The 19,412-nt window shown below is 35.4% G+C and overlaps 1 protein-coding gene across 7 annotated transcripts in view; it reads left to right on the plus strand.

Annotated features, from left to right (window-relative positions):
• Positions 1 to 19,412, plus strand: part of GRM8 (glutamate metabotropic receptor 8) — a 347,580-nt gene that overhangs the window by 60,601 nt on the left and 267,567 nt on the right. For all 7 annotated transcript variants that reach the window (XM_080575728.1, XM_080575724.1, XM_080575729.1 and 4 more), the window contains one exon: positions 7,670 to 7,886. In XM_080575728.1, coding sequence (XP_080431854.1) covers positions 7,670 to 7,886 — 217 coding nt within the window. The remainder of the gene's footprint in view (positions 1 to 7,669; positions 7,887 to 19,412) is intronic.

Genomic DNA, 19,412 nt, shown 5'->3' on the forward strand with positions numbered 1-19,412 from the left:
CCTTAAGGTCCCCACCCTCCCCACCTTGTTGATTTGATCTCAGTATGAATATTACTCATTTGATCTACTATTTCTTCGGTTTATTATTCAGTGCTTGGACCTCAGCTGGGTTTAAAGTATTTGGAAAGAGGCTGCCTACAGATGGTGGATAATTTAATGTGCGACTGCTTATCGTAGCTGGGTTTTTAGAGAGGTAAAACTCAGGATTTAAAAGGATGTGGAAATACCAGAATAGAGCTCCCTTACTGAGAAAATGCCATTGTTAAACATTTATCAATAGACTGTCTTGCACAGAACATTGATGACAGTTCAAGCTGTCCTTAGATGGATTCTTGTCCTCCTGGAGTTACACAGCAATGCACAGCATGACAAGATGTCATTCAGCTATAAAAACGTTCGTAATGCATAAATATCCTTTTAATGTTTTTGCCCTAAAGTGCATCACAGAGCACAAAAACACATACTTTCTAGAGTGGTAAATTTGTTTTGTAGATGCTGCATCTGTTATGGGTTTTGAGCTTGAAATATCACTTTTTTCTTTTTTTTTTTCTTTTGTAGTATCCCTTGTGTGTAATTAAAAGTAATGACTTCTAATAAGTCCCTGACCTACTTCAACACACTGGAACCAAACTACTACTCAGATTTGAATAGTTAATATTATGCACATTCCTTCTTTGTTGTGTCCTGTTCTATGAGAGCAGTGCAGAGGTCACAAACTAAAACACTCATGCTGTAACCCATCTGGTTAGACTTTATGAAAGATTTTTTCTGGTTGATGGGGATAAAATGGAATGTTATGGAGCTTTAATATTTCCTCATCCCATAACTCTATGCTATACAATTATGTGTTTTAATTAGAAGAAATTCTCTACAGTAATTCAGGTCATTCAGAATACCATAGTTGCTGGTCAATTTGACCACCAGAGGTAACCTCAGAAAAAATCTGCCTCTACAATGTTTCATGTACCAGGCCAACATGTGATGGTTGCGGAAATAATTTTGTTGACCACAAACCATGCTGCTCTGATTTGTACCTATGTTCTTTTCTCATTAAAACCTCATTGCAGTTCATTGAAGGTATATTCTGCTTAGGAATATGTCCTCAGAAGGTAACTGGTAGCAACAGAAGTAAAGTAAAGCCAGTGAAAGAGTAATATGAAGTAAAAAGTAAAATAATTTACCCATTTCAACTCAGAAACACTTAGGTGTGATGGATCACTTATTCCCCTATATCTGGGGACAAAACAGTAATAGCTAGTTGGATTTTATCACAAAGACCGTATCTTTGCACAAAACTATACAAACAGAAATTAAAAAAAAAATAAATTTGAAACTGCCTTATCATTAGATCCTCATCTTTGGGCGTGTGAATTGAAAGCACCCTTGAAAAGAACCACTAAAGCAAAGAGAATGACTTGGAATTAATCAAATGGTTTAAAAAAAAATTCTGCGTTCCAAGTGAAATCAGCTAATGTCACCTTTCAGTTTATACTTTTGTTCTTTCCCATTCCAAAGCTCTTAAATTCTACTAAACTCTATCTCCTTCTCCTTTCTTTTTTATTTTTTTGGTCTAAATGTATTTTAAATTGTATCCATCTAGGTGAAAAGCATAATCATTTTTTGCTGCTTTTGCTCTAGCAGATTAGAACATATATTTTGGGGTAAAACTATTGTAGTTCTTGAACAAGATACTTTACTGGACATGTGACAGATACTGTGGTTAACAGATGTCTCTCAAATTGTATCAGTCCTTAACATAAAGAGAGAACATCAAGTGTATGTTTCTAAATAAATATAGTTTATAAATACATGGTTATAAATATAAATGAATATACATATACATCTACTGGGAAAATAACTTGTGACAGATTGCTCCTCCTCATGGTAAAATCCATGGAAAAAGGCTGAAGCAGAAAACTTCATATGTTGAAGCTTTTTCTCAACATCAGCTCTAGCAGCAGTGGTTTGTAGACAGTTAAACTGGCAAGGCTTCACCCTGCTGTGAGCACTGAAAGGGGCATCTCATATCTCTGAAGGCATTAATGGGTGTCAATGTATTTGTTACTGTTGGTTTGTTCTCAGAAAGAAGGATACTAGGTCTCTAGTGATGGCATGGGTGACCTATTCATTTTTTGTCGTAGATGGAGAGATGAAGACATTACAGAAGGAAATTGATAATTAGCTGTGCTAATCATCATGTGTAGCAAAAATGAGTGGGGTTGTGAGATTCAGCGGAAGGCATGTAGCTGTATAGAGTATTGTTCTAAATTGCATATATAATGGTTGAATTAATCTCCTAGGCTCCCTTTATATCAATGGAAGAAAATGGGCAGTTTAAGCGTGCATTTTATATCCTCCTACAGTTAGTAACAAAACAGAACATTTTTAATCTTGTTGGTATAGTGCAAGACGTTATTAAGCCTCATCAAACTCTTTTGAATCTTGAATGTCTACCCTGAGTGAGTTTAGCATTACTGTACTGCAGGCTGACACGTTTTTCTGAAGTAAAAGCAGGCTAAGATGATTCTCTGCCTGATGGCAATTTACAAATGTGACTAATAGCTGAAAGGTAGTGACCTCAACTCTCATCCAGCAACTGTTCAATATCTAAGCCCCGAGGATTCATTTCACTGCTGTGCGTTTTTTGTACTCACAAAGAACTCTCTCTTGCTGTACAGAAGAGGGAATAAAAATCTTGAAAAGATGGGGCCATTAATGATTAATGATAGATATTTAAAATTCAAAAAAATCACCAAGATGGAAATATGTTTCCACAGTCAAATTTTATTTCAAGCACTTTTAGTTCTTTGCAAGATTTATTAATTGGTGGTAAAATGCCAGTTGATATTGAACAATCACTAACGTAAAATTTATTGTTTTCAATTTGTTAGCTACAATTATTCCTATTTTTAATTTGCTATTGCTAATAGTTAAAAAAAAAGAAAAAGAAAAGAAACAGATGACTGCTCAGTGCTGAGAGAATGAAAAAGGGAAATAAAATGCTAGTTGATATGTTAAAGTTAGTAGTGGTAGAACTGAGTAGGTAGTGAAACTGAAGATGAGAGTGATTTAAGCCCATTACGCTGCGTGACTGTATAGCGTGGTTACTACTGCGAGTGTAACTCATAATCAGTAATGTTCAAAATTACTGGTGATTCCTATCTCAGGTCTTTTTTTTCGTATGAGCTTATCTCATTTCACCGTCTGCTATTCTACTCCCAAATCATGCTTTCAGCTGAAAGGCTGTATAAAGGAAGATGGCATTTGAAGTGACCAGCTGATACTTTACATTGACAAATGTAGCATGCAAATGGATTTGAGAGCTCAATAAAAAGATTCCACTGAACTTCTGTACAAAACTTGGACAGAATATCATAGAGGAGAAGGCATACTAAGAGCTGCCTTCTGTGATTTACTGCTTTCTTTACTGGAAAGGCAAACCTAGGTCACTTAGTTTTCTCTGCTGTTCCTAGTACAACACCTTTATTTGGATCCCTGCATTGGACCCACCAAATAGATCCACAGTAATCCTCCCCTATAAATAGTCCTGGAAGTGGGAGTGGTAGATGTCTTTTATTTTCAGTATATGGGAGACTGGAAGTGGTTCACCATTTGGCTGAAATAAATGAAACATAATGTTAGCTGCTTTGGCTCTTCTGAAGTTGTCTGCACCTGCTCCATCAGGGAGTAGAAGTCTGTTCTGTAGTAATGCTTGGTAGATATCTCATATAGATTTGTTCCTCTTTGAAATGCTGCCACAATCACAGTTTTTGGAGAGTTAGTTCTGAACGTAACTGCTCCATCTTCTTTGATCTTCTGGGAAAAGGAGATCTTTAGAGACAGATTTAAAATCAGCTTGGAGATGTACAGAAAAATCCAGGGAAAACCAGAAACTGTACTTGACTGATGTCAAGTTTTGGTTTGAATCTATCTTGAAGGTTTAGCCTATCTACTTGCTTACAAGAAATTGTTTTATTGTTTTATTTGTCTTCCCCTCCCCCCTTTCCCTCCCCCCCCCCCCATTTTAAAACAAACAAACAAAGAAACAATCAAAAAACATACAGAATAATTTTCTGATGCCAGTGACCGTGGTTAATAGAGAGAATGAGATGAAGCCATTACTGACTTAGATTAAAGGACTAAGGGAATGCTGGTAGTTTTAATTGTAGCTCAGTGTGCTCCAGAATTAAGACCAGTCCATACTAAAATTGGATATTATTTCAAATCCAAACACTGTCGTTAGTTTTGCACTATAAACATCTGTCTTCAAATAGCATTAGGTTTTTCAATAGATCAGCTCAAGCTTAAAAATAACAAAATAAAAAATAAGGCTCCTATGAGTTTATCTGCGTAATAATTTCAAAGAGTTCCAGACTGTCACCCACCAGAAGTAGAAAGTTTATCAGCAGATTAGGTTAATGGGGGGCAGTGGCCAAACCATAGGATAGGAAAGCATATGACAAAAAATAGTATCAATGAACATTCAAACATAAGTGCTTTTAGCAATTGTCAGTGAATGTGACAGCTGTTGTGTGAGAACTGATGTGAATGTAGTTACATAATCCATTGTTTTTTCCTTTTTTCCCTCAAAGAAAAGATGTGCTCTTGACAATACTGTATAGCACTTAAATACAAATCAAATGTTAAGTGTATTGTATTTAATTTTGAAAATTTAGACTGAGAAATCTAGAATGAAAAATGTAGGAGCAAAAGACCCTTTACAGGTCTCTTTCAAAATGCATATTTACATCTCAAGGGGCCAACAGAACTTCAAGCATAAATACTTAGTGTATTTAGGGAGTTTTAAAAACACATATTACTGAATTGATAGAGCATAACTGTTCTCTTGCTTAGGCAGCATTGTGCTCTATCTCATAAAACGTACTTGGGGACATGTAAAATGGTTTATTAAACTTACAGTCCATAACTAAGGTTGTTACATTTTAATGTATATATTTTTTGTTCATGGATTATTGAACCACTAAATACCAACAATTTGTCTTCGTGCTAAACAATGTCTGTGAACATTGTTCTGAGTGTTTTCAAGTAACTGTGTTGCTCTTGAACATGTCACAAGTCCTCAGCTTTTAAAACTATTTTTCAGTGCTCCCCTATGTATGAATGTGGTGCATTTAAAAGCAGGCAAGGAAGGAAGTGTCTGTTTACTTTTGCATAAAATCCTTTTGTGGAGAGAAATCCATGAGGTACTTCTTAGTGGGAGATCTGCAGATCTGGGAAAAAAAATACTTGAATATAAAGTGCTGTCTATAATCATGAAGGATGTATGCAAAAATATGGAGTCTTATACAAAATAAGGAGGCTAGCTAAATATTCCATTGCATGAACCACTTTTCTTGAAATTAAGCCATAGCTGGCTTTTTAGACAATGTTTCTCTCTGTTTTTACATGGCATATATTTCTTGCATGTTGGTGATAAGTTAGCAGAAGTAAAACTGTGGCTGCTTAAGGTGGGCCCAATTTCAGGGCCCATTTCAGGGGTATTTGGTTTGGATCATATTTACCTTCCCTTCTCTTCCACTGTTTTTAGAAATAACTCTAGGGAAGAAGCTGAACGGCAGAGAGCTGAAAAGTAGGAAAGTAGCTTCTCTTCTCTGCCTTTTCTATGGCCCCAAATCAGTGACACTCATCATCTCTTTTGACCTGAAACATCTCATTGCTAAATTGTACCAACAGGTTTCATACACATATCTAGGATTTGTTATTAATCTAATGCCGAGGAACAGGAACCGAGAAAGTTAATGAATATATAGTGCTGTGGTCTTGACTTCAAGATTTTCAGTGACAAAATATCTGTCTAAAAGAGCTTTTACTGGTGTTGATTTTATGAATGTTATCGCTGAAATAACTTTCAGCAATGCAACAACCTCAGCATTTTTGTGAAATGGCACACTGAGGTGCAAAATGCCACACAATGGTCTTTTTTTTTTTTTTTTTTTTTCTTTTTCCATCTGGAAAAAGATGACTGTTTTAAAAAGTAATAGATTAAATTTTGAAAAGGAATGATATGGGCTCTAAATGCACATAATCGTATTGTTACAGGCCAGAATCTCTCCTCTTTAATGAGATAAAGATGTTTCAAATCTTTTCTGAAAGAAAGGGAATTTATACAAGACAAGATTTGTAAGGAGATTTTATATTTTATTTTTTCTTGGTGTGTCTTTGCTGTGTTAGGAATACTCATTTCATGAAATATAACTTTTAACTTACTTTTTCTGTGATCCTCCCTCTCCTTTATCCTGTTCTCTCTGGTTGTTATTATTCCAGCGTTTCAAATTATTTATTCTGAGGCTTTTCCATGAGTAGAAAATTTCCTAAAGAAGAGTACAGCCAAGATATATAAGAGTTTATTTCTTTGTGTTTCTGACTGAGAAATGATTTTGCCATCCCTTAGGCTATAAAGTGTTTTATTAGGCTGTAAGAGCCCATGCTGTCTTTAAAGGCAGGGTTAGTGACCAGACTCTGAATAGCATACATATGCCTTAAATCCATCTTTTTTTTTTTTTTTTTTTTTTTTTATATTTTTGATGAGGAAACAGTTTATAGGACATAAAGGTTCCACTAAAACCTTCTGCTTTAGCTTTTAATGTGACAGTGGGCATTTACCTGATCACCTGTTATCTGGAACTGCTAAATGTGGTTCTCAAAAGAATCACTTTAAGAACTCGAAATTGATTCCTTGAAGAATATTTTATATTTTGTAGGATGTGAACTAAGCACCTGCTATTAACATAGATTATAAATTCAAGAAGATAATTGAGGTATCGTTCATTTCAGGCCAGTATTTCATCACTTTTATCACTGTTATTAAGAAAAACTTTCCCATTTTAAATTAATGTAAATGTTAATTAAACTTTCATGCACCAAAATATTCTTCAGCATACTTTAATATTGCCTATGGACAACTTCTTCTGGACCTTGCCAAACCACTTATTTAAGATAAGAATCAATAGAAATTCACCCCAGATTATTTTAAATGAAAATACTGATTTATTTGAGAGTCTATTTCAGTTTTTTGTGGATATTTTTTGTTTCCACAAGGAAAGAAGGCTGAGGTGGATTTTTTTTTTTTTTTTCGTGAAATAGCTTTTGGTATTAACCATATAGTTTCCATATTGTTGAATCATACTCAATATTAAAACTGGAAAATGAAAAATCAGTGGGAGAGAAAGACTGAAAAGTAGAAGGAGAAGGGAAATGGCAAAACACATACAGGTATATACATATACAAAACAAGGAAATGGAAATAATATATGTTTAACTCATCAAATTTAATTGTAGCATTTTTAAGAATCATAGTCATCAAAACTCAGACCTTCTTACCATCTGTAGCAATAGTAAGCATTCCTCCTTTATAGAAATCTATTCCTATCACAGCCAGGATCACAAAAGAAGTTGTCACACTTACATGTCAACAATCGTGACATCTGGAGAAAAGCAGAACGCATTATTTCTTGGTGAGAGTGCTATGTGATAAGACTTGACTGACATTTTACAAAATTTTAGATGTGTTCTGATCAGTTTATTTAATTAAAACAAGATATTCAGTTCTGCACAATGCATGTAGATAATCTATTTTAAGCCTTTCAAAGACACAAGTAGAGGGAAGGGATATTAGACTGGCTTGAATTACTTGTCATTTTATTTTCAGATACCTCAAATCAGCTATGCATCTACAGCTCCAGAACTGAGCGATAACACCAGGTATGACTTCTTCTCCCGAGTGGTCCCACCTGACTCCTACCAAGCACAGGCCATGGTTGACATTGTGACGGCTCTTGGGTGGAACTACGTTTCGACGCTGGCTTCTGAAGGAAACTATGGAGAGAGCGGTGTAGAGGCATTCACCCAGATTTCCAGGGAAATCGGTAAGTTTATGTCTATCAGGTTTTGTATTAATAGCTGGCAAGTATTAAATCATTGCTGAGCTTTGCCAGGGTCTATGCAGAATGATCAGAATGCCTGCAGGCAGGTGACCTAGACTCAGGTGGAGGGCTTTGATTTTGATGATTTTGCTGCTTGTGGGTCTGCCAATGTGACAGTTCTGGCACTAATTTAAGAAAAGTTCAAGAGAGGTAAATAAGTATGTGCCTCATGCCCATTTTGGAAAAGGGAAGCTCCTTAATAGACTTAATAAATATAAGTCTCAGTGTGGTCATGTAAGGTTGAGATTTACACAAAGAAACTGCTACTGGGGCAAAAGACAACCACCAAATACATTATACCTAGATCTGAGGAAATGTGATTGTTAGCTTAGGAAAATCATAATCCAATAATACCTTATTTTCCTTGTTCCAGAATGTATAAATCCAGAGTTTTTACTTTTGATGAATTTGAACAACAACAAATCTATGAAGTACAAACACATATTCTCATTGTTTTTCCTTCAGGATGAAATGTGCTATATAAATATAGGCATTATTTTGAGAATTATTTTTAAGTTCCTTTGATTTTTTTTTTTTCACACTACAATAGTTATTTCTGGCCTGAAAAATCAGTTATTTCTTATGAGCAGTAGGTTTTGGACACCAAGGAATAAAGATGATGAGTAGCAGGTGGTTTGAAATAGCAAGAAATTGGCCTTTCACTAACTAAAATGTTTAATGACAAAATAATATCCTTTCTGAAAAAAAATAAAAATAAAAATACAAGCAGCCTTCCTGTCCTTCCTGAGAAAGCCTGCGTTAATTTACTGGGTTTGATTTTCAGGGCATGTACATATGAACTCTCTTTCTTTCAAGTCAGTATGGGTGAGAAAACATCTTCCATTTCAGTCATATGGATAACATCTCAATTGTATGGAAAGGTGCATGTGCATCTCAGGTACTTACGCCTGAACCATAAAATTTACCGATTACTCACAGCAACTTGGCAGTAAGACAAAAATGTAACAATTTGTGCCACTTAGGGAACTCGTGTGTATGACATGTTGGATAAGTTAACTAATAAGTATTCTACCTTCTAATCAGTGCTGTTATGGGTGAGTCTAGGCAAATTACACTGCAATGGTTTGATTTGGAGTTGGTAAAGGAATGGATAATTCTTCCAGAGTTTGTATCTAATACACAAGTTTTATCTGTTATTTGAAATACTGCAGTGATTAGATTGATTGTCCCAGAAATTCAAGAGTTCATTGGCTGAAAATGACTTTTTCTTGAAAACATCTGCAGCCTATCAAGTCTGCTGATTTCTGAAAGTAGACAAAATAAAGTGCTCAGGACTATTCTGCTGTTTCTTGTTCCCACAGGTCTGAGAGTTTTTCAGATTTTTTCAAAGACAACTGTGACTTCACTATAATCACAATGACTTGAGACCTATTTAGAAAACTGAACTCAGAGAGTAATTATCAATGGTTTCTGTTAAAAAGGAAGAATGTGCTGTGCGTATTTTTTTTTTTTTTGGCAGGGGTTTGTGCTGGATCAGATACCAGCCCATATTTTCATGTTTAGTCCAGATGGACTTGGAATGAAGGATATGCTTGTAAAATCTGGAGGTGACTTCAAACTCAGAAGGACTGGCTAGAAAATGCTATCTCAAAAAATGATCTGTGTGTGATAGGAAATTATAACCTGCTTATATTTCTTGTGTCATATTGTAAACCAGAGTACCATCTTTACCATCAAGTAATTTGAGTAATTCTCTAATTTGCCTGACAGTTGTGAAACCTTAATTTGACTTGGTACAGATTTTGGCCCTCCCTTCACAAAGGGTGAGAAAGTCTACAAGTGAGAAGGAAGTCAGAAATCTTGAAAATGTGGTCTGTGCAAGACCACAACTGAGCAAGGTGGTTCGTAAGCCTGGAGAAGAGTTGATTAAGAAGGGAAGATGATGAAAGTAATGTTTTCAAACAGACAAATGGCTTTTACAGAAAGGTAGAGGACCACACATTCATCCAAAGTCAGTGTATCTGAACAGAAATAATAGAATTACTCTACAGCATGGTTCAGTGTAGATTTGAAGAAAACCCCTTTCAATGTTTAAGATATTGAAGCATTAGACCAGATGGCTTGGGGATGTTTTGGAGCCACCATTGCTGAGAATCTGAGAGAATGCATTAGATGAACATCTGCCCCAAGATTATATAAGTGTACTTAGCTCTTCCTTGGGGCTGGAAGGTGGATTGGATAACATTTTAATGTCCCTTCCAGTCTAATTCTATTATTCACTGTCCTCAGACTTTTCACCTGAACCATAGGTTTGGAAACTCTTTTAAAATGGGAAGTTCAAATAGCCTCTAATTATGAGGCCTGAGATTATAAAGTCTTGGTAGGTTTATAAAAATCATCACATAGTATGAGACTGTACACAAAACAGGAAAACATGTTAATAAAAAGTGTATGAGGAGTACCTAATGAAGACATTGCTCCCCTTGTGCTGCTGGCATAAAAATGCATAGGACAGCTCCTTTCTAAATCCTTTATATACTTTTTAAGATAAGTGACCAACAACTGGAAGCAAAATGAATGTGAAGATAAGCATAACAGAAAGCAATAAATTTGAGGAAGGGAAGTGAAATAAATTGATATATTCATTTCTGAAAAAAAATATAAAAATTAGTGCCTTAGAGGATATGTGAGATAGCAGTTTTGAAACTATGGTTATGAAAGCATGCATCATTTCTTATTTTCTTTTTTTTTTTTTTTCTAAATAACATTTTCTCTAATCAGTTAAGAATGAATGATGGGTAAGGTTTTTAAATATTTTAAAATAGAAGATAATTTCATGTACTTTAATTGTAAGTACTTATTTGTCATGATCTCTCTTTGTCTCTAACATCCAGTTTGGTTGGTCCTTTGTTCAACTCCTATTTCTTGATCAGTAACAGAAGCAAAATGGAACAGGCTCGCAAATGATATGTGGAATGCTGAAAAGGTCAAAGTGGTGCCACCGTGACATGTCACAGAATATATTACATATCAAAATCTACTCTCATTTTAATGACAAAGATCCTGTCTGGGACAAAGGATAGCTGGAAATTAAATACATTACATTACAATGATTGTAAAAATAATAGGGAATGATACTTATTCCAACTTGCTTTTCCATGTATTATTGATTGAATACAGTGATTAAATTTATAATATTTTTTTACTCCCACAAGAAAATTAATCAATGATATTACTATAATCATTTTGGCATCATGATCAAATCTTTTTGGTACATTATCCAAAGGAGTGAATTGATACGAAATGGTAATGCTTAAGAGTTTAAGCATTAAACTGAGAAAAACTAACTCACTGGGAGAAGCTAAACAGAGGAAAAGAAAGAAACACATTTTACCAAGTCCTCATTAAACTGTCACGCTGAATACCATTCCTGTGTTTATATTGCTGTAAATGATGTTTGGCAAAATAGATGTTGTTAAATCTCTAATCAGACTTTCTTTTAATGGTTCCTCCTGCCATTAAATACCAAATGAATGTGCCATCAGTGATAAAATCATGGCACCCTTTTCACTTTTTTAGAGAAAGCAAAAACATTTGGTTGAGAAAAATATGTTTGGGGTCAGAATACTTGCTTAGTTAGTGCAATGTTTATACTGAAAAATTGGGGAAATCCATGAATCGTATGTGAAATGCTACATGAGAGGTTTTACCCCTATTAATGGTCAATGAAAAATTGACATAAATGTTAATAGGTATTTGCAGTGAAACACTTATGCGTTCCACAGTATTGGAAAAGGAGGTAAAAATAATAATGTCAGCGAACTGTGGCTGATCATTAAGGAAAGGCTATAAAAATTAGCATTGCTTACCCCTTTTGTCTTGTATGTCCGTATTGCACATCTTGTCAGAGGTATATATTAAAAAAAAAAAAGACCAGATCTTTGGCTGAGGCAAAATGACATGGTTTTGTTGCAGCTTTACCCCAGATGAAAACCATATACTTCATATACTTCATACCAAAATGTACTCTTGATTGCTTGCATTTAGGATTTTGTAGATTTACCTATTCCCTTTATCCTGATATATTGAAGTTAATAACATTTTTCTGAGAGGGGCTACAGCTTGTGGCTCATCATAATATTTTACCATTACAGTCACTCTGATAACTATATACTTAATGAATACGTATACTGAATTAATTCTACACTAACTTTATTTAAATTGCTTCAGATTTCAGCATAGCTAGCTGTATGTTATTTACATGGAGAATGGTCTGCAAAAACATTTGTCTTTGACATAGTTCTTGGGTCACCTCATCTCTTGTCACTTTTTTGAGCGTCTACAGTAGTGTGCTGTATCTCTGCTTTTCTCCTTTTTTTTGATTACTTCAAACCTTTAATATCTTTTGTACTTATAAGGCATTCACTGGATAAATGGAAAGTTTAGTGGGAAGTGGGGAGGGAGGGTTACACCTCTAGAGTGTATAACCTTTCCTCTCCACTGAGATGATTCATTGATAATTTAGAAATAAATAAGATTGACTGTTATTTAGATTAATTCACATATCCAACAGTAATCTTTTTTTATATCTTTGATATCAAGATAAAGCTTTTTATATCTTGTTAGGTAAGCTGACGAATAGACTTGTTTCCCCCTGCCTTCCTCCCCCCTCCCATCCCCCAAGATGTTATTTAATAGATTAAGAAGACTTGCAGCATGAAGACTAAAGAAATACAATATATAACATTTAACTTTTTTTTTTCTTTTTTTTTTTTCCCCCCAGAGATATTCTGCTTTAGAGACTGGATTCAAGCTTAACACATTAATTTTCACAACTAATAATATTCTAACATATCCTCACAAAGGGGAAACAGTTTAATTCAATTTTAAGTTTTATATTTATGCAGCTGAACTCTATTGATAACACTGTATTTCAAGCTGCAAGCTGTAATTAATAATAACACTATATAATTGGCTACAGGAAGTTCAAAGTAATGTTTGAAAAAATATGAAATCAGATGATAGGTGTATTAATATTGCAAAAGCCTGAAAGTGATTCCAGCAGTTTTTAATATTTGTACCATTTAGTACCTGATAAAGAACAGTGTAATTCTAAGGGATTTGCAATTGAGGACCATTTTAATTTCTCTCAGAGGTGCTAATCATTATGATATTCTTCAGCTTTAATTATTTTTTTTTTTCTATATAATTTTAAGGTAGCATCTCAGAACAGTAAGCACACAGTGTCACTTTCCTGGTATGCTCTGACCCTCCTGTGACTGTTGGAAAAGAGACTTCTTTACCTTTAATAGCTCTTGAGGACTTTCATCTTCAGTGAATTAGTTGAGGCACTTTTTAAAGCTGTTGTAGAAAGCTCACTAGCTACAGTGGAGATGAAAAAAATAATAATAATAAAAAAAAAGTCAGAAAGCTTCTGTAGATCTGGGTTTTGTGCCTGCCCTAAAGAGTATGTACTGTCCAGTGGACTGTGCTGACAAGAGTTGCATAGCTAAGCCTCACCACGTTAGATGGTGTGGCGCTGATTCTCCCGTGATCTTTACAGAGTTTATTCCATTCAAATTTCTTAATCTTGTGGCAAATTAAGGCAATAACATCCCTCAAATGGATATTTTTAAGCAGCTATGCCACGAAAAAAAAAAAAAAAGCCTCCAAGTAACTTACAGACAGTATAATTTGTTCACAGATTATCTAAGCATTGTGGTCATGTATTCAAAACCACCATTATACTTCAATATTTCTGGAGTGAATGGAGTAGTTATGAGAGCTGGCAGAGGTAGTCCCAAGGGGACTTTAATTTGGAGCTGGGGATAGATGCTATCCCTACGCTAAAAGGGATAAGCTTGTATGCTAATAATTTCCTTTTGTTCTTCTACTGGAAAAATTACTTATATTCCACAGGAGGCAATTTGCAATTTGATTCTGGAAAGCAGTCCTGTGCAAGAAGTAGGGACTTCTTTATGTGAAAGAAGTCAGTAAATACCTCCCTGAACTCATTGGGTTTAGCAAGGGATTTAGTGCACAGGAAGATCGTCTCTGAGGTTGCTGACAAAGCTTCAAGTAGGAAGACCTCATGCTTCCCACCTGGTTTTGCTCACTGATATTTATTGTCTCAAGCCAGCTGGGGTGTGAACTGCAGTCAAGACTGAGTTCATTACTTCTTTTTATATGGTACAGTTGCCAAATAGCTGTGATATTCAATTTCTTCTGAGTCTGAAGCTGATTTCATTTTGCTTAGAGCAGTCAGCCCTTGGAGAGCGGAGACAAATAAGCTCCTCAGAGCAAGGACAGTATGTTTTCACAGTGATGCCTACTATGGAATTTACTGAGAATTTAGAAAACTCAGTAAATTAAATGTTAAAAGCTCATTATAATATGGAGGAACTCTGAACCATTATGTGTATTGTATACTCAAGTATTTCACTTTACTCCTATAAGTACTGTAGAAGGCATTGGACTATCTGACCTCTTTTTATTTTTACTTCACTTAAACACCATACTTCATTTAAATATCAGATATTTGCATTGTTTGTAAGCACAACTGCAAAGAATATTAAAAATATCCAGGAAACAACTTGTGTCTCAGCAGTGTTTTCAGTGCAATGGCTTATTTGTAGAACCTTTTACTTAGTCGTGTTATCTAGCTCAAGATTTTTAAATGTAAAAATACAAATAAAATTATACGTGTATTGATGTTAATTTTAAGAAAGCAATCTAACTAGATTAAAAGCATACTTTTGTTGAAATACAGTGTATGGTGCTCAAAGTGAATGTGCATTTTTATTTTTTATTTTTATTTTTATTTTCCGAATACATTGTTCTTTTCAGCAATCTTTGGGAATTACAAATTTCAGTGACTATACACAAGTCAATAGTTTAAAAAAGGAAACAATTTCAAACAAGATGTAAGGTATAGTTTTTAATTTTAGATGTGAATAAGCATTAAAAATACTAGGGCATACTGATTTATTTCTTTGGGGTTTAAATCAATAAGAAAAATCTCTCTAAAAAGAAGTTCAACACAAGATGTTGAGCCAAATCTAGAAATCACTGCTCAAAGTATAGACTATGCTATGCCTGAGATCAGATCTCTATGATTATTATAAGGGCACTTTCTGGACGTATGAGCTGTTATTAAACATTCTGAAATAAAAGGTAGGATAAATATATAGGTGTTACCACTAGATCTTTGCAATGACTGAAATGAAATTTCTCATATGCTATTTTGGTTATTAGTGTGTGTTACTATTGAGCCTGTAGCTTCACTTAGATTCTGCAACTCTCTTTTGCTAGAAAGGGTTCCAGAGCAAATAATTCACGCATAATAATAAAGCTCCTGTGAAAGCAAACTTAGGAAATGTGTGAATCAAAATATAGCCATTCCATTTTTTTATGACCAGATTTCACACATGCCTGTTAACAGGAACCAGTTTTTAACAGAGTTAATCCCAGCAGATATTATTGTTGCAAGTGAAAGCACTTGTAAAGGGGACACTAGAAGGTAGAGCATGAAGGACACGCAGTATGATTTGCAGTCTGAATAAACATGTTTGTTTTTGCATTAAGATTTTGCTGTGGTGCAAGACAGAGGGCAGCTGTGGGAAATACTTTGATAGTTTATATTCCATGGTGATTGTTCTTAACCTGTAAAGGACTTTCTGTCAATAGCAAGTTGCAGATGCTTCACAGATTCTGCATTGAGAGTGAGATTTTTTTCTTCTTTATCAGGAGCTAAGAGCTCCTTTGTCCTGTATTTTCTTATAAGCTTCTTTTATTGTCTCTTCAGCAGAAATCTTGCTTTCACACAGGATTCAGTATGACACCAACTGTATTACAGTGGTGTGAATAATTTGTGTTGAGTCCAGCTTGAATCAGAGAACAAATCTACAGGCCATGGCAGGTCCTTGATCAGAGGCTGTGCAAGTGAACTTTGCCAAGATAACACTTAATAACTTTTGTTTCCTAGGATTCAAAAAATTTAGTGAGGAACACCTATTCTGCCCCTGTGACGCCCCACTTGGAGTGCTGCATCCAAGCACAGGGGCCCCCAGCAAAACAAGGTTGTGGGTCTGTTAGAGCAGGTCCAGAGGACAGCTACAAAGATGATCAGAGGGCTGGAGCACCTCTCCTATGAAAAAAGGCTGAGAGAGCTGGGGATGCTGAGCCTGGAGAAAAGAAGGCTCCAGGGAGACCTCACTGCAGCTTTTCAATACTTAAAGGGGGCTTATAAAAAAGAGAGCAGTAAGTGGGCTGTTGGGCTGTATTTACATATTCTCTTTTGTCAACACATTAAAAGGTTCACAGAATTTGAACTGTAATCTTCGTTGTGCTGCACTAGTTTTTAGTCAATAGTGTCATTCATGTTAAGAAGTTGCATCTGGTAAAGAGAAGTTCCTGTCACTTGAATTTGCTCAGAAAACTGTATTTTCTGTCTTTGTTTTTCTGTATATCTGTCTGAACACCTTTCTGTCTTCAAATGTTTTGTAGTAGTTTCAAACATTAGTGTTTTTTCAGCTTTGCTTTCTACCTCAAGAAATGTCTCTCTTAAATACAACGTGTGAGAAATGTCTCATGATTGAATGCTAGCAAAATTTTCATGTTCTGTTTCATGCTTTCATGTTCCGTTTTGGACTCTTCAGTACAGGAAGGACATTGAGGCCCTGGAACGTGTCCAGAGAAGGGCAATGAAGCTGGTGAAGGGCCTGGAACACAAGTTCTGTGAGGAGCGGCTGAGGGAACTTGGGTTGTTTAGTCTGGAGAAGAGGAGGCTCAGGGGAGACCTTATTGCTCTCTACAACTACCTGAAAGGAAGTTGTGGGGAGCTGGGTGTTGGCCTCTTCTCGCAGATAACTAGTGACAGGTCTAAAGGGAATGGCCTCAGGTTGCATGAGGGGAGGTTCAGGTTGGAAATGAGGAGATATTTCTTCTCAGAAAGAGCAGTCAGGCATCGGAATGGGTTGCCCGGGGATGTGATGGCGTCACCGTCCCTCGGGGCGTTCAAGGAAAGGTTGGGCGTGGTGCTTAGGGACATGGTTTAGTGGTTTAAATTGGTGGTAGGGGGATGGTTGGACCGGATGATCTTGGAGCTCTTTTCCAACCTTAATGGTTCAATGATTATATGATTTTTGCCTGCAGTTTAAACAATGAAGTACTAGAACTGTTGGACTGCCTCGCACTGCAGGTCAATATCTTGTCTTTAGTGGTGGCCTCAGTTATATGGAAGAGAAAGATATCAAAATCTTACTTAGCATTCACTGGTAGAATTACCTATCCAAACAGTGTAACCCTGTGTATTTAATGGTTGATACTTAGATTTCCCAAAGAATGAAAATTTATATCTGTTATAATTTCTTCGTGTAATCATTTTAACCTTACATCTTGAATCTCCTCTTGTTGTGACAGTAGGAGTGGTACACAGGAGAATCCAGTTAACCTCCTCAGTAATGTGCCTTCCTACTTATCTTAACTCTGAGTTGGAAGATATGAAATAATTGCAGCTTAATAGTTTTTGTTGACAGTTTCTGGATTCCTTACTTCATTTATGTCTCTGTTAAGCTGTGTAGCTGTGACTGAACACTCCAAATGAAGCCTTGCTGTTGATTTATATAGTGTCATTGTAATCTCATTTTTATTCTCAACCCAATTCTTTATATATCCTGACAAACTGTAAGTTTTTTCTGTTGGCTGCTGGGTATCAAGAAAATTATTTCCAAAAGCTATCTGTTCTGACACTCAAGGTTTATTAACAAATGGCTACAGCTGATTTAATACTCAATGATGTGTGTGAACAATTCCAGGTATTCCTGCCAGTGTATGCTCCCTTGCATTTGTCAATAGTCAATATTTTTTGATGATATACTTGTTTATTGAGCTTTGAGACTACTCTGTCTCCTCTCTCTGATCTTGATTATTTCAAATAATTTCATACCCTCTTCAGTTTTACCCATTTCTCTGGTCAATACTTAACCCCTCCTTTTTTTTTTTTTTTTTTTTTCTCATTTGAAGAGCATTGTGTTGTACAGCACAAGCCATAGCAGGCAGTTCTAGTGCATGTCTGTTAGCCTTTAACGATGAGTTGACTCTTTTTACTCATTGCTTTGACCCTTAGGAGTCTTTTCCTTCCACTCGCCCTCAATTTCTTTCTATTACTTCCAAGTTTGTGAAATATTTCTTTTGAAAACTCTATCATGAACTTTAATATTCCATATGCAAGACTGATATATCTGTTTTGGTAGTAACTACTGTTACATTCTATGTAAGTACTAACAATTACAGAATGCAGAGAGATTTGAACTTATCTTACACATTTATCTATTGTGCTTATATGGCCCTCAGGAATACATTTATTCTTTGAGGTAGTCTAAACTCGTACATTTTCCTATTATGTAGGATCATACTACTTGTTCCTGAACCCATAATTGCTATACAAGACCCTTACGCTTTGCTCATCTGCATGATATAGAAGAGTTAAGTGAGTTGGATGTTGTAATGATGGCAATGTTCAAAGACTAAGATAAGAATCTGATAGGAAATGTCAAAGAAACCTTCTATTTCATTACTTTCTTTCTTCTGTTGAAGACTGAAGGGCCATATTGTTATCTGAATCATAGTAAGCACATGTTTGCTGTTAAACTTGAAGTGGTGTAGTTTAGCAGTAGCTCTCTCTTGGATGTTTGCATGAGCCTGCATAGGTTCAGAATAGGCTAACCCATTTAGTCAGTTACAAATCATTCCTTCAATTTTGTTACTAAATGAACTGCCCACAAAGCTCCAACGAATTCTGTTCAAAGAATAGAATATTTCAAAGAATTACTATTACTCATTCCAGGAAAAAAACAGGCATATGTGTATGCTTCACTAATAGTTGGAAAGACTCCTACATCATTGATTTTTTTTTTCTTTCTTTTAGAAATGCATGATTTTTATGCAAATTACAAGCTGTGATGCCACCACTAAAAATTGAGATGGTAGCAATATGCATATTGTAAAACTTTACTGATTAACAAAAAGATATTTTTTTTTCCTTGTACTTGAAAACAAGTACAAGCTTAGTGTCTTTAGTCTAAATCTTGCTCTCTCAAGGACTTTCTATGATGGAAATAGTATCACTTGTTCCTCTACCTTTTAGCGTTTCTTCAATATAGAATGATTGGTGTTTTTTCATCACTTTCTAGAAGAGACTGAAAGAGACTAATCGTTTGAAATGTTGATATTCTAACAAAAATGCTGGTCTCTTTCTTTAAGACTGTTAATTAAAGCATGATATTTTGACTAGACAATTAATCAAGAGAATGAATTACAAAACAATACCCTTGAGTAGCAGAGGTGTCATGCAGATAAATCCTTATGTACTGCTGTTGCCGTATGCTTCCAGAAAACTTCCTGCCATGTACATACCGAGTACACTGTTCAGACCTGCAGCATACCCTTCAGATGCCATTCAGATGTCAACCCAACTCCTTGGATTGCTTACCAAAATGCTGTGCTTGG

Source organism: Anser brachyrhynchus, assembly GCF_964034855.1.
Source record: "Anser brachyrhynchus genome assembly, chromosome: 1".
NCBI lineage: Eukaryota > Metazoa > Chordata > Aves > Anseriformes > Anatidae > Anser > Anser brachyrhynchus.